The 24,748-nt window shown below is 39.8% G+C and overlaps 1 gene segment (V, D, J or C); it reads left to right on the top strand.

Moving 5' to 3' along the window:
* Positions 1 to 13,607: 13,607 nt before the first annotated feature.
* Positions 13,608 to 14,155, top strand: LOC113899484. The segment is given in 2 exon segments: positions 13,608 to 13,653; positions 13,764 to 14,155. Coding segments are annotated over 2 exon segments (438 nt in total).
* Positions 14,156 to 24,748: the final 10,593 nt, after the last annotated feature.

Here is a 24,748-nt window from a genome sequence, read left to right as displayed (position 1 = left end):
TGTTCTCCACCGTCTGGAAGACACAGAAATTCACAGAGTTGGGTAGAGTAGAGAGGGGTTAGGGAGGAGACACAGGCGACCTGGTGGAGAAAAAGGAGAGTCCAAAGGGAGAGAGAGCAGTCAAGCCAGTAATCTCGCTCCCTAGTGAAAAATGGGTCCTGAAGATTGGGTCCTTAAAGGTACAAAAGTTGGTAACAAATACATAAAAGCAAAAATTAAAAATCTAGAGTAGAGTTTGGAATTTCAAAAATACGATGTTAAAGAAAAGAAGAAGGAAAAGAAAGAGAGAAAAAACGAACAAACAAAAACAATCAAGGTCGCGAAAATTGTAAAGAAAGTACAGGTACAAAATTGATAACTAATACCAAAAAGCAAAAATTAAAAATCTAGAGTAGAGTTTGGAATTTCAAAAATACAATGTTAATAAAAAAAAGAATAAGAAGAAAAATAAAGAGAGAAAACAAACAAACAAAAACAAACAATGTCACAAAAATTATAAAAGAAAATACAGGTACAAAATTGATACCATTCAGATATACAATGTTACATAAAAGAAGAAGAGAAAGAAACAGAGAAGAAGAAAAAAAGAAGTTACCGAAATTATATTAAAAAAACTATAGGTACAAAATTGATAACAAATACCAAAAAGCGAAAATTAAAAATCAAGAGTAGAGTTTGGAATTTCAAAAATACAATGTTAAAGAAAAGAAGAAAAAAAAAAGTCAAAAAATTATAAAATATATATATACGAAGTTTGCTGAAGAAGAAAAAAATAGGGTCTTTTTTTTTTTTTTTTTTTGCAAAGTAATAGGTTATAAAAGTGAAAATTAAAGGAACAATAGAGGACTTAAATTTTTTTTTAATTAAAAAAAAAAGAAAGAATGATCGTAAAAATAATAAAAATATATCTAGGACTTTCTTGGTGTTGTTGTGGGTGTTGTGGGTTCAGTTCATTTTTGGCTAGTTCCTTGGTCAGACTTATATTTCTCAAGATCTATAGGCCCCTTCCTATGTAGTCCGTAGTAACCACGGGGTTTTGGTCTATTGCCCGTAGCTTCCAAGGCGTTTCCCTCTGTTATATCTCTTAGGTTGCTAGTCTCTTCAGTATCTGGTTTCCGCCCTGACACAAAGGGGACCGTGGAAGACACCTTTTTTTTTTTTTTTTAGGCTTACTTGTTCAGTCGCGCTGTGGGGAGGGAGGGAGGAATGCTGCAAACAAATAACACTGGCATGGGCTCGCAGTGCCTCAGCCACCCTGGGTCTGCCCCCACTCACGGCGCATGTAGCCTCCCTGTCCACACTGCTCGGACTCTAGGTTGTTCCACCGAGAACAATCCGAGGCCGGCCCTGGGTTGCATGCACCTCCCAGGTCCAAGCCGCTCAGGTTCAGGCACTCGGGTAGTCCTCAGAGGCGCAGACTCAGTTGGGCCTGCGTTTTGTGCTCTTCCCAGGTCCGAGCAGCTCAGGTGATGAGGTGTTTGGCGAGCACCAATGCTGCGACTTATCGCTTCCCCGCCACTCGGTTATCTGGGTGTAGAACCAGCATACCTTCTCAGGCAGATGTTGACCATCCAGACCCCCAAGAAGTTTTAGTTAGCAAAGAAGCCTGCTTACAGTTTTATAGATAATGTCTCTCTGGGGCTGCGATTGCCCCCTTCTGGCTCTGGCTACCTGTCACCGGAGGGGGAAGATCTGCAGCCGGCTATCTCTATTCAGTCCTTTGTTCCGTGTGCGGGCCTGGCGGTCTTAGGTTAGGGCTGGCTTTTCGTGTGGTAGATATCCCACAGTCTGGTTTGCTAGCCCAAATTATTTCGCTCAGATAGCGCTCAGGGTATTCAGGCCAGATTCTTACTCTCAGCGATGCAGCCCACGCCGCGCCTCCCTGCCCAGCCCCCGCTTGCTAATGGCGGATTCAGGCGTCTGTGCTGCTTCTCCGCTGGGGGAGTTACCGTAGGGCTCTCAATCTGCGAGTTTTAATTGTTTATTTATTTTTTCTCCCTGTTATGTTGCCCTCTGTGCTTCCAAGGCTTGGCACAGATTCGGCAGTGAGAAGGTTTCCTGGTGTTTGGAAACTTCTCTCTTTTTAAGATTCCCTTCCCAGGATGGAACTCCGTCCCTCCCTCTTTTGTCTCTTTTTTTTGTCTTTAATATTTTTTCCTACCTCCTTTCGAAGAGTTGGGTTGCTTTTCTGGGTGCCTGATGTCCTCTGCCGGCATTCAGAAGTTGTTTTGTGGAATTTACTTGACGTTTAAATGCTCTTTTGATGAATTTGTGGGGGAAAAAGTGTTCTCCCCGTCCTACTCCTCTGCCATGTTGGCTCCTCCCCCTGTACCCAAGTTTTGTATTTTGGATTCTTTTGTTGACTATGAAGGCTACTCCAATTCTTCTAAGGAATCCTTGCCCACAGTAGTAGATATGATGGTCATCTGATTAAGTTCTCCCATTGCTGTCCATTTTATTTCATTGATTCCTAAAATGTTGATGTTCACTCTTGCCATATCCTGTTTGACCACTTCCAATTTACCTTGATTCATGGGCCTAAGATTCCAGGTCCCTGTGCAATATTATTCTTTACAGCATTGAACTTTTACCACCAGACACATTAACAACTGAGCATTGTTTCTCCTTTGGCTTAGCCACTTCATTCTTTCTGTAACCATTTATCCACTTTTCTCCAGTAAATGTATTGGGCACCTACTGACCTGGGAAGTTCATCTTTTGGTGTCATATCTTTTTGCCTTTTCATACTGTTCAATTGGGTTCTCAAGGCAAGAATACGGAAGTGGTTTGTCATTCCCTTCTCCAGGGGACCATGTTTTTTCAGAATTCTCCACCATGACCCATCCATCTTGGATAGCCCTACATGGCATGTCTCATAGTTTCATTGAGGTAGAATGGTTGTGTCTGCTAATGACTAGATTTGTCTTATTGATATTCCTCTGATTTTTCTGTAAAATGTGCTGGTATGACATTTCAGTGGATTGCAAAGAGGCCAAAAAAGTGGGGCTTCCCTGGTGGTCCAGTGGTTGAGAGTCTGCTTTCCAGTGCTGGGCTCATGGGTTTGGTCCCTAGTCTGAGGACTAAGATCCCACATGCCTTGGGGCAACTAGAGAACCTGTGTGCCATGCCTAGCTGCATTGCAACTACAGAGCCCTCACAATCTAGAGCCCATGCTCTGTAAGAAGGGAAGCCAGTGAGCCACAAGTAGAGAAAGCCCACATGCCACAATTAAGACCCAATTCAGACAAAATTTAGAAAAGAAAAAAAAATTGAACAGTTTGCAGAAATGTGGTATGAGCTTCCATGTTAGGCTGTGTGCTGGGGGAAAAAATAGGCATGTGAAAAATACCAAATGCTCTTTAGATTTACAAAGGACTATTTTGAAAGTTGGGCTTCCCTAGTGGCTCAGTGATAAAGACTCTGCCTGCAAATGCAAGAGATGCAGATTTGATCCCTGGGTTGTGAAGATACCCTGGAAAAGGCAATGGCAGCCCACTCCAGTATTCTTGCTTGGGAAATCCCATAGACAGAGGAGCCTGAAGGGCTGCAGTCCATGGGGTCACAAAAAAGTTGTACATGACTTAGCATCTAAATGACAACAACAACATCACGAAAGCTAACAGCTGTCATAAAAATAAAGCCAGAAATGAAGCTGTATGACTAACTTTTGACAGGAGAACAGGTTAGCATTCCTCTGAGTATAGCATTTTGCCCACAAGGGGGGGCATCTTCCTAAAACATACACGTTTCCTGCTGAAATTCTGACCTCACCATCATCACTGTGACCTTAACTTTTTCTCACACTAAGCAATCAAGACTAAAAGACAGAGACTCTAAAAATGAACTCTCCTCCAGGATCAGTGATTGTGCTATTCTTAATGTTTGGTAAGTAAAATGGTACCTAGAGCTTAGAGTCTTTTGTTTCATTTCTGGACAGGGAGACCTGGCGTGCTGCGATTCATGGGGTCGCAAAGACTCGGACACGACTGAGTGACTGAACTGAACTGAACTGAATCTTTAACCACAGTTTTCACTAAGTGGTAGAACCCTGTATTGTGCCAAGGTAACCAGAACTATTCCCCCCACCCCCAGGAGGAAACAATGGCGACTCGGTGACTCAGCCAAAAGGCCAAGTGACCCTCTTAGAGGGGAAGTCTCTGACTGTGAACTGCTCCTATGAAACCAAACAGTACCCTGCCCTTTTCTGGTATGTCCAGTATCTTGGAGAAGGTCCACAGCTCCTTCTGAGAGCCCAGAGGGGCAACGAGAAGGGAAGCAACAAACGTTTTGAAGCCACATACAATACAGAAACCATCTCCTTCCACTTGGAGAAAGCCTTAGTCCAAGAGTCAGACTCGGCTGTGTACTACTGTGCTCTAAATGACATAGTGACAGAAACTGCAGGGGGAGCTGAGCACAAACTCTGAGCAGCAACGGGGGGCCTGGATGCTGAGTGTCTGACCTTATGATCCACTTTGGTTTAGGAACCGGGAGGCAGGCTACTCTGTTGCCACCCAATATCTACCCTGGAACTCTTGCTGGTGTGAAAATCCCCCAAATCAACTCTAAGAAGATAGCAGAAAAATAAGTAAACATGCCTCATACAAGATGCCTTAATGATGAGAGTCTGTCACCATGGTTCCTTAATCAGGGATGCAATTTGTAATTTTACAAGCATAAGATCTGCAATGAATGAAATGGTCTATATGTTATCCTTGCATAAAGTTCTAGCCCCCTGACTGTGCCCCAGATCATCTAGGGAAACATTGTATTTAAAGATACACCTGCAATAGATGAGATTGCATATACTCCATGGCTCTCTGTTATCTAGGGCAAGAAGGGGTGATTTCTAGAGAAATTTCATCCCAAGAAACATTAGCCTCTTAAACGAAGGAAGAAATTTATGAAAGAAAGGGGAAGGAGGGAGTCCTATGTATGACTACACACATGGCAAATAAAGACAGAATATCTCTTACAGTTTATTTTTTTGGGAGTTGCATGTTAGACATAGACTGATGTTCTCCATACATATTAATGCACAATTGTTACATTCACTGTAATTAGAATAATGACTGCATCATAGTAAAATCTCTTCACATATTTGTTAAATTAATGAATGTGTTGGAAAACCCATTACTGCTACCACAAAAAGGCTACCATTTTTTTTTCATTAAGAAAAGTATTCAATAAAGACTTATTTGTGCCTACTCAGTATCAGATCATAATCTAAGAGACAGTACAGAGAACATACAAAATTTGCTGCCCTATTAGAGTTTATATGCTGATAGAGGTCTTACTCCTTGCTACACACGCTGTTTCTAAGTCTTTAATGTGCATCAAATCATTTAATTCTCTCAAACGCTGGTATATATATTTCCATGCCAGTCTCATAAATGAGAATAGTGAGGCACAAAGAGAATAAGTTGCTTATTCATGATCACATATAGTAGCAGAAGTGTGTTCCTCAGTCCTGTCCAACTCTTTGCAACCCCATGGACTGTAGCCCACCAGGCTCCTTTGTCCATGGAATTCTCCAGGCAAGAATACTGGAGTGGGTTGCCATTTCCTTCTCCAGGGGATCTTCCCTACCCACGATCAAACCTGGGTATCCCACGTTCCAGGCAGTTTTTTTTTTTAATGTTCTGAGCCACCAGGGAAGCCAAGTTAGTAGCAGAACCAGGACTCAAATGCAGTTTCTTCAGACACCTATCTTAGGTATTAATGTAGATTAATGTTGTAGGTACTTGTGTAGATGTATATATATCACATTGCCAGTAGCAAAGAGGGGATTGGACATTAATTTAAACAGAAGTTTTGAGCAGTGATAGATCTGACTCTAAGATGATCTTGTTGGCTTTTCTTCCCGCACCCCCACCTTGAGATAGTGGAGAGTCTCAAGGACAATAATATAAAAAATTTCAAGATATATTGTCCTTAGGAGTTTGATATTGGAATAGGAAGAAGAGTTATTTTTTAGGTCATCTTGGATATATGCTGGGAACTGTAGAAGGGATACAAACTGATCAGCACAAGAACTGGATGTATTAGGTACGACATTTCCTTTTATTAATTTGTGATTTGAGGTACAATATACTGCACATATTTAAAGCCTATGATTTGATCAGTCTTAACATATGTATATACCTGTGACACTATCACCACAATCAAGGTGATGAATCTTTCCACCATCCCCCAAAGGTTCTTTTGCCCTATTCTATCTGTTCCTCCCTTCACCATGGACCCCAGAAATTCAGCTGCTTGTTGTTACAGATTACTTTGCATGGACTGAGGTATGCTGCTTTATCATTGATTTTCTGTTTCATCCATCTTTTTTGTTGTTTTTCTCACCCCCTTTTTCTTGATTTTTTTGGTTACTTTAATACTTTTTAACACTTTTCCTAGTGATTACAACATGCATGCCTATTACTCAGAGTCTACTTAAACTTACTGTTGTTGTTGTTTAGTCACTAAGTCACGTTCAACTCTTGCGATCCTATGGACTGTAGCCTGCCAAGCTTCTCTGTCTATGAGATTTCCCAGGCAGGAATACTGGAGTGGGTTGCTGTTTCCTTCTCCAGGGAATCTTCCTGACTCAGAGATCAAACCTGCTTCTCCAGCACTGCAGATGGATGCTTCACTACTGAGCCACCTGGGAAGCCCGGTTAGAGTTAATATTGCTCGGTTTCATGGAAAATATTGAAATCTTGTACAATATGTCTCTTTATCCACCAGTACTGATGTTTTTTTTTTTTTTTAATAATTGTCCATATATATTACATTTACAGACACTGAAAATCCTACAGCAGAATGTTATAACTTTTGCTTTAAATAGTTATATGAGTTTTAAGGCTAAATGGCAGAATAAGTAAAGGGTCTTATATTTATCAGCTGTTTACCTTTTCTAGTATTCTTCCTTCATTCCTGAAGATGCAGTTTCCTCTGATGCCAGGGAGTTTTCCTCTGATACTGTGTCTGACATGATGCATTTCCCCTCAATCTTGAAAAACCTTTAAAGCATTTCCTCTAGGCTAGGTGTGCCAACAACTATATTTTTCAGTTGTGCTTCAACTTAAATTTTTTTTTTCTAAAATTTAAAAACTAAGAATTTTCCATCAGTTCACAAGAGCATGATAAAGCATATGGTAACTGAAAGGCTAGGTCTTTTCAGTACCTAAAACAGAGCTGTTTTGTTTTCAAGTTTCTCTTTCCTAAGTTTTCAATGTCTTAATTTTTGCTTGTTTTTAATGAACAATGGTTTTTGGTATTCTGAGCTGTTTGTGAAGACTCATTAGTCTTTCTGGCAATCAATATATGTCTTAGAGTCCTGTCATCATTTAAAGGAGAATATTCTATTTCTCCTCTTTTGTTCAACTATGAGGTGTTTCTTCTGCCACCATAGACAATTGGAGAATTTCCTTGCATTCTTCCAGTGCAGAGGAAATAGCACTTTTCCAAGGCTTCAAACAGTCCCATGGACATTGAATTTAAGTATGCTGGGTTTTGCCAGTACCCAGCAATACTGAGAGGAGATAGAGTGACTGCTAAGAGCCAGCAAGAATTCCTCCTCATAGCTTATTTTTTACTTTTTTTTTTCCCTATCCTAACTTTCATCCTCAATATGATCCCATTTACTTTCTGTATTCTGGAAATATGTGTAAATCTCTCACCTCTACATGATCCTTAATATTTTTACTCTTAAGGATTTTGGTTTATTCTCTATTTCTACTCTTTTAGTTAAGAGGAAATTTGGATGAGATGAGAGGTAACTAGACAGGACTAGGAATCAGAAGTCCACAATTACAGACTACACATTTACAAACTGACAGATTACTAAATGAAAGTCAGCCTTGACAGGAAGGAACACATGAATGAAAAACCCAGGAGAGAACTGGGCTCATTCTCCTGGAATCAAAGAAAAGCTCAGGATGGGGAACACATGTATACCTGTGGTGGATTCATTTTGATATATGGCAAAACCAATACAATATTGTAAATTTAAAAATAAAATTAAATTAAATTTAAAAAAAAAAGAAAAAGTTTTCTGACTTTTGTCAGAGGGCCTCATTAATCATATAGAAAACAGAGAATTTCTCCATTCCCAGATATTCAGAGATAATGCTTTTTTTTTTTTTTTTTTGGCCTTGTGACATGCAGGATCTTCCCTGACCAAGGATCAAACCTGTGCCCCCTGCACTGGTAGTGTGGAGTCAACCATGGACCACTAGGGAAGTCCCAGAGATTGGTCTTTTGGTATGGTTGTATTTCCTCTAGCTGCAGAGATTTCTGTATTTGTATTTCCTTTAGCCCTTAAGGCAAAGACTTCCTAACCAGAGTTACTTCTTTCCATGTGGCAGCACTACTCTCATCAGTATGGACTCTGTCTTACTTTTTGCCACTTTCATTCATTTCTCCCGACATCTCTGACCACTTTGTTGTTGTTGTTGTTCAGTTATGTCTGGCTCTTTGCAACCGTGTGGACTGCAGCATGCCAGGCTTCCCTGTCCTTTACCATCTCCCGGAGCTTGCTCAAACTCATGTCCATTGAGTTGGTGATGCCATTCAACCATCTCGAGCTGTGTTGTCCCCTTCTACTACTCACTACCATCTTTCCCAGAATCAGGGTATTTTCTAATGAGTCAGCTCTTCACATCAGGTGGCCAAAGTATTGGAGCTTCAGCGTCAGTCCTTCCAATGAATATTTAGGACTGATTTCCTTTAGGATAGACTGGTTTGATCTCCTTGCAGTCCAAGGGACTCTCAAGAGTTTCTCCAACACCACAGTTCAAAAGCATCAATTCCTCAGTGCTCAGCCTTTCTTTCTGGTCACACTCTGTCATCCATACATGAATACTGGAAAAACCATAGCTGTGACTAGACAGACCTTTGTTGGAAAGGTAATGACTCTGCTTTTTAATATGCTGTTTTTCTTCCAAGGAGCAAGAATCTTTAATTTCATGGCTGCGGTCACCATCTGCAGTGCTTTTGGAGCCCAAGAAAATAGTCTGTCACTGTTTCCATTGTTTCCCCATCTATTTGCCATAAAGTGAAGGGACCAGATGCCATGATCTTAGTTTTTTGAATGTTGAGTTTTAAGGCAGCTTTTTCATTCTCCTCTTTCACTTTCATCAAGAGGCTCTTCAGTTCCTCTTCACTTTCTGCTATAAGGGTGGTGTCATCTGCGTATCTGAGGGTATCGATATTTCTTCCTGCAATCTTGATTCCAGCCTGTGCTTCGTCTAGCCCGGTGTTTCTGATGGTGTACTCTGCATAGAAGTTAAATAAGGAGGTTGATAATATACAGCCTTGATGTACTCCTTTCGCAATTTGAAACCAGTCTTCTGTTCCATGTCCGGTTCTAACTGTTGCTTCTTGACCTGTATATAGGTTTTGCAGGAGGCAGGCAAGGTGGTCTGGTATTCCCATTTCTAAGAATTTTCCACTGTTTGTTGTCATCCACACAGTTAAAGGCTTTAGCGTAGTCAGTGCAGCAGAAGTAGATATTTTTCTGGAATTCTCTTGCTTTTTCTATGATCCAATGGATATTGGCAATTTGATCTCTGGATCCTCTGCCATTTCTAAATTAAAATTGAACATCTGGAAGTTCTTGGGTCACATACTGTTGAAGCCTCGCTTGGTTAATTTTGAGCATTCTTTGCTAGCAAGTGAAATGAGTGCAATTGTGTGGTAGTTTGAATATTCTTTGGCATTGTTCTTTGTGATTGGAGTGAAAACTGACCTTTTCCAGTCCTGTGGCCACTGCTGAGTTTTCCAAATTCGCTGGCATATTGAGTGCAGCACTTTCACAACATCATATTGTAGGATTCAAAATATCTCAGCTGGAACTCCATCACCTCCACAAGCTTTGTTCATAGTGATGCTTCCTAAAACCCACTTGACTTCACATTCCAAGATGTCTGGCTTTAGGTGAATGATTACACCATCCTGGTCATTTGTCATTAAGATCTTTTTTCTACAGTTTTTCTGTGTATTTTTGCCACTTTTTAAGATCTTCTGCTTCTGTTAGGTCCATACCATTTCTATCCTTTATTGTGCCAATCTTTGCATGAAATATTCCCTTGGCATCTCTAATTTTCTCGAAGAGACCTCTAGTCCTCCCTATTCTATTGTTTTCCTCTATTTCTTTGCATTGTTCACTTAAGAAGGCTTTCTTATCTCTCCTTGCTATTCTTTGGAACTCTACATTCAGATGGCTACATCTTTCCTTTTCTCCTTTGCCTTTAGCTTCTCTCCTTTTCTCAATTATTTGTAAAGCTTTCTTGATAACCATTTTGCCTTTTGCATTTCTTTTTCTTGGGGATGTTTGATCACTGCCTGCTGTACAATGTCATGAACCTCTGTGCATAGTTCTTCAGGCACTCTGTATATCAGATCTAATGCCTCAAATCTATCTGTCACTTCCACTGTATAATTGTAAGGGATTTGATTTAGGTCATACCTGAACGGCCTAGTGGTTTTCCCTACTTTCTTCAATTTAAGTCTGAATTTGGCAATAAGGAGTTCATGATCTGAGCCACAGTCAGCTCTTGGTTTTGTTTTTGCTGACTGTATATAGAGCTTCTCCATCTTGGCTGCAAAAAATAGAATCAATCTGATTTTGGTATTGACCATCTGCTGACATCCATGTGTAGAGTCAAGGCAATACCCTAGGGGATGAAAAAGCACCACGAAGGAAGGAGCCTGCACCCCTGAACCACTGCATGGAGCAGATTTGCTGTGTCATCCCAATCTCTCACCTAAATAGAAGTGGTTATTTGAGAGAGCAGTCACATTCTTTAAGCCAGTGCCTTTTGGGATGGAAGGAGGGAGATCTTGGTTACAACAGTGTACCCTAATTAACTTAGGTTTATTTGAGGGAAACAATATTTTCATGGCAGAACCAACTTTTTTACCTAATTAGGTGACAGAATCCTCTAGAAGGTAGTAGAATGGGGAGAGGACAAAACCAAAATTCTAGACACAAAGCAGAAGATTTGGTCTTGTTTTTGCTGACTGTATGGAGCTTCTCCATCTTTGGCTGCAAAGAATATAAGCAATCTGATTTCGCTATTGACCACCTGGTGATATTCATGTGTAGAGTCTCTGTGTTGTTGGAAGAGCTTATTTGCTATGACCAGAGTGTTCTCTTGGCAAAACTCTTGTTAGCCTTTGCCCTGCCTCATTTTGTACTCCAAGGCCAAGGCCAAACTTGCCTGTTACTCCAGGTATCTCTTGGCTTCCTACTTTTGTACTCCAGTTACCTATGATGAAAAGGACATCTATTTTTTGCCTTAGTTCTAAAAGGTTTTGTAGGTCTTTTTAGAACCTTTCAAGTTGAGCTTCTTTGGCATTAGTAGTTGGGGCATAGACTTGCATTACTGTAATATTGAATGGTTTGTCTTGGAAATGAACAGAGATCATTCCACAGATTTTGAGATTGCACCAAAGTACTGACCACTACCTCTGGCAATATCCAATCTGTTCTCCATAAGTTTTTTTGTTTTTTTTAAGATTCCATACATAAGTAATATCATCTGACTTATTTCATTACCTTAATGCTTTCATGATGCTTATATGTTATTGAAAATAGCTTAATGTTTTCTTCTATGAGTTTTATGTTTTCAGGTCTTATGATCAAGTCTTTAAACCATTTTCCGTTGATTTTTTTGTGGAGTATAATAGGGGTGCTCTTTCATTACTCTGCATGTGACTGTGCAGTTTTCTCATCACCATTTATTGAAAACATTGTCTTTGATCCATTGTATATTCTTTTATTGTAAATTAACTGGTCATATATATGTGAATTTTTTCTGGGCTCTCTATTCCTTTCCATTGATCAGTGTGATTGTTTTTATGTCAATATCAAACAGTTTTTGGAGAGGGAAATGGCAGCCCACTCCAGCACTCTTGCCTGGGAAATCCCATGGAGAGAGGAGCCTGATGGGCTGCAGTCTATGGGGTCACACAGAGCCGGACACGACTGAAGTGACTTAGCAGCAGCAGCAGCAAACAGTTTTATTGCTATAGCTTGTAATATAGCTTGAAGTCAGGAAGTGTGATGCCTCCTACTTTGCTATTCTTTCTCAAGATTGCTTTGGATATTCAGGATCATTTTTAGTTCTATAAAAGTTTTGAGATTATTTTTTCTTATTTCTGTGAAAGGTGCCATTGGCATTTTGATATGATTACATTGAAACTATGGGCTTCCCAAGTGACTCAGTGGTAAAGAATCTGCCTGCAAATTCGGGAGATGTGGGTTCAATCCTTGTGTCAGCAAGATCCCCTGGAGCAGGGAATGACAACCTGCTCCAGTATTCTTGCCTGGAAAATTCCATGGACAGAGGAGCCTGGCAGGCTACAATCTGTGAGGTTGCAAAGATTTGGACTGCACTGAGCATGCCCGCATGCGTTGAACCTATAGATTGCTTTGGGTAGTATGAATATTTTAACAATATTAATTCTTCCAATACATGAGAACAATATATCTTTCCATTTATTTGTGTCTCTTTCAATTTTCTTCATCAATGTCTTATAGTTTGGGGCCCTGTCTTTACATCTAAAAGATTTCACAAGCATCATGTGGACTCATGAGCATTAGTCAAAGAAAACATCTCTGCCATCTTCCATCACTGCCATGACAGAAGTGTCTGAGGCATTTAGCCTAATTCCAAAGATTCTCATAGACTCAAATTCCAACTCTGAGATACCTTTTATAAACTAATTTCTCAGTGAAGTAACTTGTTACTCTACTTTTATATGACATCTAATTTCTATAGGCTTCCCAGATGGCTCAGCGGTAAAGGGCCTGCCTGCAATGTGGGAGACACAGTTTCGATCCCTGGGTGGGGAAGATCTCCTGGAGAAGGAAATGGCAACCCACTCTAATACTCTTACCTGGAAAATTCCAACAGAGGAGCCTGGTAGGCTATAGTCCACGGGGTTGCAAAGAGTCAGACACGACTGAGTGATTTCACTTTCTTTTCTTTTTCTTCATTTTCTGTAAACTCTAGGACTAACACACCATCATAGATTTGGGATGGTAAAAACATTGGAAGGAAATGGCTAACCCACTCTAGTACTCTTGCCTGGAAAATTCCATGGACAGAGGAGCCTGGTAGGCTACAGTCTATGAGGTTGCAAAGAGTCGGACACGACTGAGTGACTTCACTTTCTTTTCTTTTTCTTCATTTTCTGTAGACTCTAGGACTAACAGACCATCATAGATTTGGGATGGTAAACACCTATTGGGAAGACAGAAGTTTTTGATATAGCTCAGAAAATAAAAGGAAGACAGTAATTAGCTCTCCGTGGGGCCTTGGGATCTTTGTTCTACATTTGGCCATCAGAGGGTGATGTTGCACAAACTAAAGATCTTATTCAGCTTCCCCTGTTCAGTCCTTCTTCCCTGCAGCTTGCTGAGTTTTCTGCAGAGGCAAGAGAGAGGAATCAGACATCAAACATCTGAAAGCTGCAGGCTCATCTCAGCAGCTTTTGCGTTTTTATCTTAGCAAGGAACTTGTCCAGACTTAAACTTCTTTTTCCTGCTACTTTCCTGTCTGCTCAGGGGAGATCATTCAGAAAAGACTTCACAGCGTTTCCACTGCTCAGCCATGCTGCTGCTGCTCATCTCAGTACTGGGGATGATATTTGCCCTGAATGAGTAAAATTTCTTAGTGATCTGTACTTCTACAGACTCTTACTACAAATACAATTCTTTTCACAGTGATGTCTGCATTGCCTTTACTGACATAACATTGATTTTGCAGGAGATTCCAGAGGCCAGTCAGTGACCCAGCCTGATGACCCTGTTTTGGTCTCTGAAGGAACCTCACTGGCGCTGAAGTGTAACTATTCCTACAGTGCAACTCCCTATCTCTTCTGGTACATCCAGTACCCCAGGCAAAGACCCCAGCTGCTCCTCAAGTACTTTGCAGGGAACACCATGGTTCAAGGCATTAGAGGCTTCGTGGCTGAATTTAAGAGCAGTGATTTTTCCTTCAACCTGAGGAAATTCTCAGCCCATTGGAGTGACTCAGCTGAGTACTTCTGTGCACTGAGTGCCACAGTGCCTGGGACTGCAGGAGGACTTGAACACAAACCACTCATGGTAGTGGAGTTTTCAGACACTCAAGATTGCTTCTTGTTTTATTTTAAATGATCTTTTCTATATGATTGCAAATGAGGCAAAGAGAGCTGAGCAGACAGAGGTACTTTTATATAAGCCTACAGTTCCATGTCTGGTAAATTTTATTTTGGGAACTTTTTACTTGCTTTAGAAACCACATAACAATAAGTAGTTAAGATCCTAGAATGATGTTCTTATCATGTACTAATCAGATGCTTAAGGACGTGCCTTGAGGTTGACTGTTTTGAGGGATTGACTGTATGGGTTTTCATTTACCGCTTTGTGTCTCGCTTAATGCAGAAAACTAGAGATGAACGGCTCATGTTCTCTCCCTGAAAATTTGCCTCCTTAACTTGGTCAGTCACAGACAATTTTCTTGATTTTTTTTCCCCCTGGGTCTCACTGTGTTGGTCACAAAATGTTAGAATATTTTCTCTGAATATTTATTTCACTTAGGAGGGCTTCTGAAGTTGGTAAACACTAAGAGATTGATTAGAATCTTACAGGGCTTAGAAAACTGTTATAGTCATATTTGTTCTGGCAACTCTTTAAGAATAGTACCTAAGGAGAATGGAGATTTAGAATTCATCATATCTAAAGACTTTTTCTCAGTTATAAAAGTAGCTTCTCATTCTTTTGGTATTCTCTCAAATTCTGTAAATCTACATCAGAAATTTGTGAATATAACTCCTTTGCTACTTTCTTCCAGCTATGGGCATTTTCCCCCCTGCCTTGCTTTCGCCCTGTTCTTGTATGATTTCACTGTTAGAATGTTAGAGTTTAATTCTTGTATGTTAAAATTGTCATAATTAATCTGGTAGTAAGTTTAGTAATTCAAACTCTGCTAGAATATTGATAAGAATTTTAATGAATACTAGGATGATACTGGAACCAGTATACATTTGAGATCCATATAAACTTTTTGTCTAGGATGGGAAGAATTATATAAGAAGTTTTTATAGTCCTTGTGTTCTTAAGGACTTGGAACATAATGAATACTCTAGAGAAAGAGGAGAAGGAGGAGGAGGGAGTTTTCTGGTTGCCTATTTGGCCTACACTGTAATGTATGAGGGGTTTTCCCCAGGTGGTTCAGTGGTAAAGAAGCCACCTGCCAATTTAGGAGATGCAGGTTCAGTCCCTGGGTTGGGAAAATCCCCTGGAGAAGGAAATGGCAACCCACTCCAGTATTCTTGCCTGGAAAATCCCATGGACAGAGGAGCCTGGTGGGCTACAGTCCACTGGGTCGCAAAGAGCTGGACACGACTTAATGACTAAACAGCTGCTGCTGCTGCTGCTAAGTCACTTCAGTCGTGTCCGACTTTGTGTGACCCCATAGACGGCAGCCCACCAGGCTCCCCCGTCCCTGGGATTCTCCAGGCAAGAACAGTGGAGTGGGTTGCCATCTCCTTCTCCAATGCATGAAAGTGAAAAGTGAAAGGGAAGTCGCTCAGTCGTGTCTGACTCCTCGAGACCCCATGGACTGCAGCCTACCAGGCTCCTTCGTCCATGGGACTCTCCAGGCAAGAGTACTGGAGTGGGGTGCCATCGCCTTCTCCGGACTAAACAGCAGCAGCAGCACAATGTATAAGGAGATACGTGCATGCTGCTGCTGCTGCTACCGCTGCTAAGTCGCTTCAGTCGTTTCCGACTCTGTGCGACCACATAGATGGCAGCCCACCAGGCTTCCCCGTCCCTGGGATTCTCCAGGCAAGAACACTGGAGTGGGTTGCCATTTCCTTCTCCAATGAATGAAAGTGAAAAATGCATCAGAGCTCTCAAAATATAAAGAAAACAAGTAGATTGTGATCATGGTTTTATCTTAGTTAAATGGTGAGTCTGGAAATAACAATAATTTTAGGACCAACTGATATGGTTTGTAATAAATGTGTTTAAGTGATTGATGAATAAATATAAGGAAAGTAAATGGGGTATTGGAGAAACACAATTAAGAACAAGAAATGTATGCTGGTTTAATGTCTCTTTCCCTCCCAACCTTCCTTTCTGTTTTTGGATCACACTCTCTTCTATCTCTCTTTCCAGGTGACTCACTGTCATTGGTTAAACCACATGTCCTGTAGAACTACAGGGGGCACTTTATCTAGGAGCAGTTTTTGATTTGAAGTTTTTCTTTTGATTCTGAACTCAAGCTGAGTTTGAAGAAAAATAAGTCCTACACCAAGGATCCCAAGCAGCTGGGAGACCATAATCCAACCTACCAACCCTAACTGTGCCTGTGAAATCAAAGTGGTCTTCCTCACTCCCCAGGTCCCTCTCTTCTTTCTTTTTATTAATAATTCATTGTTATTTATATGATTGTATGATTTTTAGAAGTTTTCTACAATAATAAATTATATTAGAAATAAAATGAAAATCTTGAGCTACTTTATCTATTATATTAACAATTTGGACTTTTCCAGTAATTAACTAGGACTTCCCTGGAGCTCAGCTGGTTAAGAATCCACCTGCAATGCAGGAGACCCCGTTTCAATTCCTGGGTCAGGAAGATCTGCTGGAGAAGGGATAGGCTACCCACTCCAGTATTCTTGGGCTTCCCTGGTGGCTCAACTGGTAAAGAATCTGCCTGCAATGTGGGAGACCTGGATTAGATCCCTGGGTTGGAAAGATCTCCTGGAGAAGGGAAAGGCTACCCATTCCAGTATTATGGCCAGGAGAATTCCATGGACTGTATAGGCCATAGGGTTGCAAAGAGTTGGACATGGCTGAGCGACTTTCACTTTCTAGATAGTACCAGTTGGAAGGCAACATGATAGGATGGCTATGTGTGTAACAGGGTTCAGCATGTGCTTTGAATCAGAGACCATTGTATGTTACTGTCTCCATGTAGCCAGAATACATGGGACCTGGAATCAAAAGAAGGGAGTGACTCCTCTCACTGTTACACCTAATAATCCATTAACAAACTTTAATAGATTTCCAAGCTGGCAACTTTATGCATGTAGATTTGGAGATCTTAGTCCCTAAGGGAAGAATTCTTTCACCAGAGGGCAAAACAATGGCTCCAGTCACTGGACAATGAGACTGGATATTTTGGGCTCTCTAGCCATCAAATCAACATGGAAGAATAAAGGACCTATTAGCTGGAGTGATTGATCTTGAATAACAAGAGGATATTGGATTGCTTTCATACAATGGAAGAAGAGAATACTGTGTTTGGAGCCACTTCCTACTTTCACGTCCAGTGGTTAAGCTTAATGGAAAACATCAGCAATCAAAACTTAAACAGGACCATTGAAAACTCAGATCTTTCTGGAATACAGTTTTGCATCACTCAAACAGGCAAAGAACCAAGACCTGGAAAGTGATGACTTCAAGTTGTTTTTTTGTGACATTTCTTATGATAGGATATTACAATTGACCCTTGTGATAGTTTCCTAAGGCTGCCATAATAAAATACCTTAGCCCAGGTGGCTTAAGTAGCAAACATTTGTTTTCTCATAGTTCTAGATGCTATAAATCTAAGATTTAGGTACTGTCAGGGTTAGTTTCTTTGAGGCCTCTTGCCTTTGTTTGAGAAAGATGACTTCTTTCTCACTGCTTTCGCCAAGTCTTACTTCTGTTCCTTGCATGTCTGTGTCCAAATTTCCTCTTCTTACAAGGACACTACTTACATGGATTAGTACCTACCCATATGACTTCATTTTATATTAAGACTTAAGGCCAGATACAGTCAGATTCTGAGTACTGGGAATTAAGCTTCAACATACGAATTTAGGTGGGGGATATGATTCAGTCAGTAATAACCCTCTAGTAAATAACTATGAAGTGCATAAATAAGACAGCTGAGGCCTTCCTTGATTAAAATTTTCACTAATTTCTGGTACTCAGAATGATTACGTATAATTCTGAGGATGAGGTTTCCCACTTTCCCTTAATGTGTTTTTAGAGAAACTTGAAAAGTGGTTCCTTTTAAATGATACATTTAAAAATGTTTCCTTAAAGCTGTTATTCATAGCTGTCTCTGATCTTTTGCTGTGTCAGATTATGAAATGTCCTCATTTTTGGTTTCATCCTTTTCTGTAAGTAAATCTTAATTTCTTAGTTTCATCTCTGCTAACTTTCCTCCACTCTCTTTTTCTGTTTGAAAATTATTTTTTTTGAACTTATGTCTTTTTAAAAAATTAAGTCTTATCTTGCAGAAGTTAATTTTGTTCACTAACTTGGTGTCCTCTTGGACTCCCTCACTGCCCCTTAAGCAGAATTGACACTCCTTTGTAATGTCTCTTTGATGGGCCTGGTGTGTTCACTGGGTAAGGGAGGGGACTTCAGTCCTTACACACAAGGCAGTAGGAACAACCATCAATAGGGGAAGGGCCATCTAAAGGGTAGTATATGCATAGTATGGAATACAATACAGCAGAAGAACCTATGTTAGTATATATATATATATATATATATATATATATACATTAACCTATATTAATATAAGAAGACCTACAAGATTTATTATTGGGTTCGTAAAGCAAGTTACAGAAATATATCACAATATGCATCATTTCATATTAAATAAAAATTAAATAAAATACTAAAAATACTATATATTTTCTATTGGTTTGTGTATTTAGTATACCTACAGTAAGTCCCCTACGTAGGAATGAGTTCTGTTCCGAGAGTGTGTTCGTTAAGCCCAGTATGTTCGTAAGTCCAACAAACTTAGCCTAGGTACCGAACTGACACAATCGACTATATAGTACTGTGATAGGTTTATAATACTTTATCACACAATAATATATAACAAACAAACACAAAACTTTTCATCCTACAGTACTGTACCTTGAAAAGTACAGTAGTACAGTACAACAGCTGGCGTCCTGGGACTATAGCACTGAGTGAACAGGCAGGAAAAGTTACTGATGGAGAAGGGAGAGGAGGTGGGAGATGGTACAGCTGAAGAGTCATTAGCAATAGGAGATGGAGGGCAGACTGTGATTTCATTCACACCTGATGTTAATGGCATACGTTCTGCTTCCTTGCTGGATTCAATTCTATCTACCCTCTTGAAAAGAATGATCCAGGCCTTGTCTGGGTGGTAACTCTTTTTCTCATCATAAAAGATTCAGTAGCACTGGACTCCATTCTGAACAGCTGCTGCAATCTTTGTGTACTGTTCTATGCTCTGGTCCTCTGCCTCAGAAACTAACAGTGCTTCCTCCAACAAAGAAAATCCCCTTGCCATTTCCTGCTCTGTGAATCTCTTTGGTTGTTTAGTTGCTTCTTCCTCTTGTCTCTCTTCATCCTTACCTGGGCCTTCAGTTCAGATCTTCATTAGTAAGCTCCATGTTTGCTTCTTTGAAAGCTCTCAACTTGTAGGTTCGTATGTAGGAGACTTACTGTATATATATCTAAAGTAAACCTGCTGGCATCAATTCCAAATCTATGAACGATCAAAATGGTCAAATTTGGAAGTGAAGAGTAAAAGAGAATTTTAATTTATATATAATGTTTTATTATTTTAATCCTCCATAGATTCATGAATTCCTCTTAATGTTAAACTTAATAAAATTACAAAAGCTTTCCTAAAATTTTATCCATATTCTGCAATATTCTTATAAAAATGGGGGAAAGAGAAAGCAATCACCTTTTAATAAGATTTTGTTCACCTGTATCAAGTGAAATATTTCTCTCTCCCCTGGGATCATATAGCTTTCAGTACTTTCCTCTTATGGTCCTACTCTTTGATTCTTTTATAATTATGTTTACTTTTGTTTTATAGGTGGACTGTAAATTGCTGTCTCATCCCTTTTACATATTCTTAAGATTTCATAAATTACCTCATTTACAGTAAAATTTTAGTAAACATTTATGCACTTATTTTGAACTAAGTAAAAAAAAATCAAATAGCAGTAGATGGGAACTGTCAAATTATTTTACAGTATTAATTTTCATGAAATTCCATCTTAAAAGTAGGATTGGTTCATTTTTAATCCCCATTTAATCCAGGCGGTTATATTGTTTTCTGACCTTCAGCATTTCTTTGACCAAGAAACAGGAAGTGAGTGGAGTTGGGGTTGTGTAATATTGAGTTGAGTGAGTTCATACGCTTAGTCATGTCTGACTCTACCCCGTGGACTTCAGCATGCCAGGCCTCCCTGTCCATCACCAATTAGTTGGTCTAAAGTGAGCTTTGCTTCTGCACACTAGGGGGCGCAAAAGGATGTACAAGAAGTAAAAATTCTGATGGTTCCAGATGTTCCAAAGAGAGGAGCCCAGAGAGCAAATGTTCAAACTACTACACAATTGCACTCTTTTCACACGCTAGCAAGGTAATTCTCAAAGTTCTCCAAGCGAGGCTTCAACAGTATGTGAGCTGAGAATTTCGAGATGTTTAAGGTGGATTTAGAAAAGGCAGAGGAACCAGAGATCAAATTGCCAACATCTGTTGCATCATAGAAAAAGCAAGAGAATTCCAGAAAAACATCTACTTCTGCTTTATTGATTATGCTAAAGCCTTTAACTGTGTGGATCACAACAAACTGTGGAAAATTCTGAAAGAGATGGGAATACCAGACCACCTTACCTATCTCCTGAGAAACCTGTATGCAGGTCAAGAAGCAACAGTCAGAATCAGACATGGAACAATAGACTGGTTCCAAATTGGGAAAGGAGTATGTCATGGCTGTATATTGTCACCCTGCTTATTTAATTTATATGCAGAGCACATCATGCGAAATGGCAGGCTGGATGAATCACAAGCTGGAATCAAGATTGCCAGGAGACATATCAATAACCTCAGGTATGTAGATGACATCACCCTTATGGCAGAAAGTGAAGAGGAACTAAAGAGCTTCTTGATGAAGGTGAAAGAGGAGAGTGAAAAAACTGGCTTAAAACCCAGCATTCAAAAAACTAAAATCATGGCATTCAGTCCCATCACTTCATGGCAAATAGATGGGGAAATAGTGGAAATAGTGACAGATTTTATTTTCTTGGGCTCCCAAATCACTGCAGATGGTGACTGCAACCACGAAATTAAAATACACTTGCTCCTTGGAAGAAAAGCTATGACAAACCTGCTGCTGCTGCTAAGTCAATTCAGTCATGTCTGACTCTGTGCAACCCCATAGACAGCAGCCCACCAGGCTTCTCCATCCCTAGGATTCTCCAGGCAAGAACACTGGAGTGGGTTGCCAGTTCCTTCTCCAATGCATGAAAGTGAAAAGTAAAAGTGAAATCGCTCAGTTGTGTCCAACTCTTAGCGACCCCATGGACAGCATATTAAAAAAACAGAGACAGAAATGCAAATCAAAGCTACAAATATCACCTCACACTAATCAGAATGGCCATCATCAACAAGTTTACAAACAATAAATTCCAGAGAGGTTGTGGAGAAAAGGGAATGCTCTTGCACTGTTGGTGGAAATGTAAATTGATACAACCACTATGGAAGATGATATGGAAATTTCTTTAAAAACTAATACAATTATGTAAAGTTTAAAAATAAAATAAAATTAAAACCAAAAAAAAAAAAAAAAAAAGATCTTGAGACCGGATCTGACCATTTGAAAAAAAAAAAAAAAAAAAACTAGGAATAAAACCACCATATGACTCAGCAATCCCACTCATAGGCATATACCCTGAGGAAACCAAAGTGGAAAAAGACACATGTATCCCATTGTTCATTGCAGCACTATTTACAATAGCTAGAACATGGAAGCAACTTAGATGTCCATTGACAGATGAATGGATAAAGAAGTTGTGGTACATACACACGATGGAATATTACTCAGCCATAAAGTGGATCACATTTGAGTCAGTTCTGTTGAGGTGGATGAACCTAGAACCTATTATACAGAGTGAAGTGAGTCAGAAAGAGAAATATAAGTATCATATTCTAATGCATGTATATAGAATCTAGAAATATGGTACTGAAGAATTTATTTTAAGGGCAGCAACAGAGAATATGGAGAATAGACTTTTGGACATGGGGAGGGGTGAGGAGAGGGTGAAATGTATGGAGAGAGCATAACATGAAAACTTATATTACCGTATTTAAAATAGATAGCCAATGGGAATTTGCTGTATGGCTCAGGAAACTCAAACAGGGGCTCTGTATCAATCTAGAGGGGTGGGATGGGGAGGGAGATGGGAGGGAGGTTCAAAAGGGAGAGGATATATGCATACCTATGGCTGATTCATGTTGAGGTTTGACAGAAAGCAACAGAATTCTGTAAAGGAATTATCCTTTAATAAAAAAATGAAAAGAAAAGAAAAGACTATTTTAAGTGCTTGCAGCTAAATTGTGCTAAGCAAGTTGTCAAAACTTGGGAGTGTACCATAAAAGAAAATTGATACTGATAAAATCAACCTTTATCTGGGGGTGGGGATGGGGGAAGCGGAAACATTACTTTGCCAGCAAAGGTCTGTCTAGTCAAAGCTATGGTTTTTTCCAGTATTCACATATGGATGTGAGAGGTGGACCATAACAAAGGCTGAGCATCAAAGAATCGATGCCTTTGAACTGTGGCATTGGAGAGGACTCTTGAGAGTACCTCGGACTGCAAGGAGATCAAACCAGTCAATCCTGAAGGAAATCAGTCCTGAATATTCATTGGAAGGATTGATGCTGAAGCTGAAGCTCCAATACTTTGGCCACCTGATATGAAGAGCTGACTCATTAGAAAAGACCCTGATGCTGGGAAAGACTGAAGGCAGGAGGAGAAGGGGATGACAGAGGATGAAATGGTTGGATGTCATCATTGACTCAATGGACATGAGTGTGAGCAAGCTCTGCTGCTGCTGCTCTGGGAGATGGTAAAGGACAGGGAAGCCTCTTGTCTGGAAATCCATGGGGCCACAAAGAGTCAGACAAGACTGAGAGACTGAACAACAACCAGAGAGCATAGAACAGTCAAATTATACATAGCAAAGGTGGGGAGAGGGGAACAGTAGTTGTGTAAAGTTTATCTAGTTTCAGCTTTGTCTTTCTCTATAAACTTAGGAAAGCTGAAGTCCTTCCCAGGCCTTCAGCTTCCCGGGTGGCTCAGAGGTTAAAGCGTCTGCCTGCAATGTGGGAAACCTGGGTTTGATCCCTGGGTCTGGAAGTTTCACTGGAGAAGGAAATGGGAACCCACTCCAATATTCTTGCCTGGAGAATCCCATGGATGGAGGAGCCTGGTGAGCTCCAGTCCATGTGGTTGCAAAGAGTCGGACATGACTGAGCGACTTCACTTTTCACTTATCTAAAGTTTCAGCTTTGTCTTTCTCTATAAACTTAGGAAAGCTGAAGTCTTTACCTCTCTAAATCAATTATGAGGATGATTCTCTGAGCAGAGGTAGAGGAATGGGGATATTAATATTACCGAGCTCTGTGAGCATGGAATCTCAACAGGAAACATCTCCATTACCTGTTTTCAATATTTAAATTTTGTGATTAAATTCTCCCAACTCCATGAACCTAGGAAGTTTTCATATATCTCCCCTGAGACTAGAAGAAGCAAGAATACTCAGGAGCAAAAAAGAAAGGATTAAAAAGTAAGAAACACAGATAGAAAAAGGAAAGAAAAGGACAATATTTAATTTGACCAGCAATGTGTATCCTTTTCAGAATCAGCTGTGTAGCACATCTGTCCACCAATTGGGCAGGAGAAGGAGGAAGGTTGAAGTTAAGTCAGAATGGACATTATACATATATCCTGTGTTTCTTTTAATCCACTGAAATCTTACTAGAATAATATTCTGTGCAGATGTCAACTGTATCTACTGGGTTTCTAGAGCTCTCAATTTCAAGAAAATGCATCACTGTCTTCGTACATACTGCTTGTATCAGTTTTCCTTTATCAGAATTTACATATAAAAATCATTTTTTAAATGAGATATAACTAAATAAAGCATGGTCTTAGTTTCAGATATATGGCACAATGATTCGATATTTAAATATACTGTGGAATGATCATTACAACAAGTCTAGTAACATGTGCCGTACAGAGTTGCAAGTTTTTTTCTTATGATGAGAGCTTTCAAGATCTACTCTCTTAGCAACTTTCAAATATGCAATATTTGAACAAATATATATGAACCATAGTCATCTTGCCATACATTACATCCCCACAACATTTATTTTATATCTTAGAGTTTATACCTTTTGACCCCATTCATCTATTTCATTTCCATCCCTCATCCCTGCCTTTGACAGCCACTAATTTGTTCTATCTATGAGCTTGATTAAAAAAAAAATACTCCACATGGAGTGGAGTATTTATATGGTATTTGTCTTTGTCTGATCCACTCACTTAGCATAATGCCCTCAAGGTCCATCTGTATTGTAGCAAATGACAATGTTTTGTTCTTTTTAAAGGCTGACTTGTCATACAACTGAATTCTTAAATGCTCTGTCATTCTAAGTAATTTGGGAGCAAGCCCACTCTTCCTATGATTCTTCAAGGCTCCATTTAACACAACTAAGACACTGATCTTCTCAGAAGTAACATCCACCCTTTCTCACACACTCTTGCACAAACTTTTCTTACATAAAGTATTTTTAAAATGCCTTATATCTTCATATATTAAAGACATTGTTCCTACCCTCCTGCACTGTTTGCAACTACAATTCTGGAGAGATTACTGCACAATCTCCCTGGTTGGCTGTGGGTGGAGCTTCCTGTTGAGTGA

Source organism: Bos indicus x Bos taurus, chromosome 10, assembly GCF_003369695.1.
Source record: "Bos indicus x Bos taurus breed Angus x Brahman F1 hybrid chromosome 10, Bos_hybrid_MaternalHap_v2.0, whole genome shotgun sequence".
Classification (NCBI taxonomy): domain Eukaryota; kingdom Metazoa; phylum Chordata; class Mammalia; order Artiodactyla; family Bovidae; genus Bos; species Bos indicus x Bos taurus.
The sequence above is the reverse complement of the archived record's forward strand: the minus strand, read 5'-3'. Positions and strand labels throughout refer to the sequence as shown.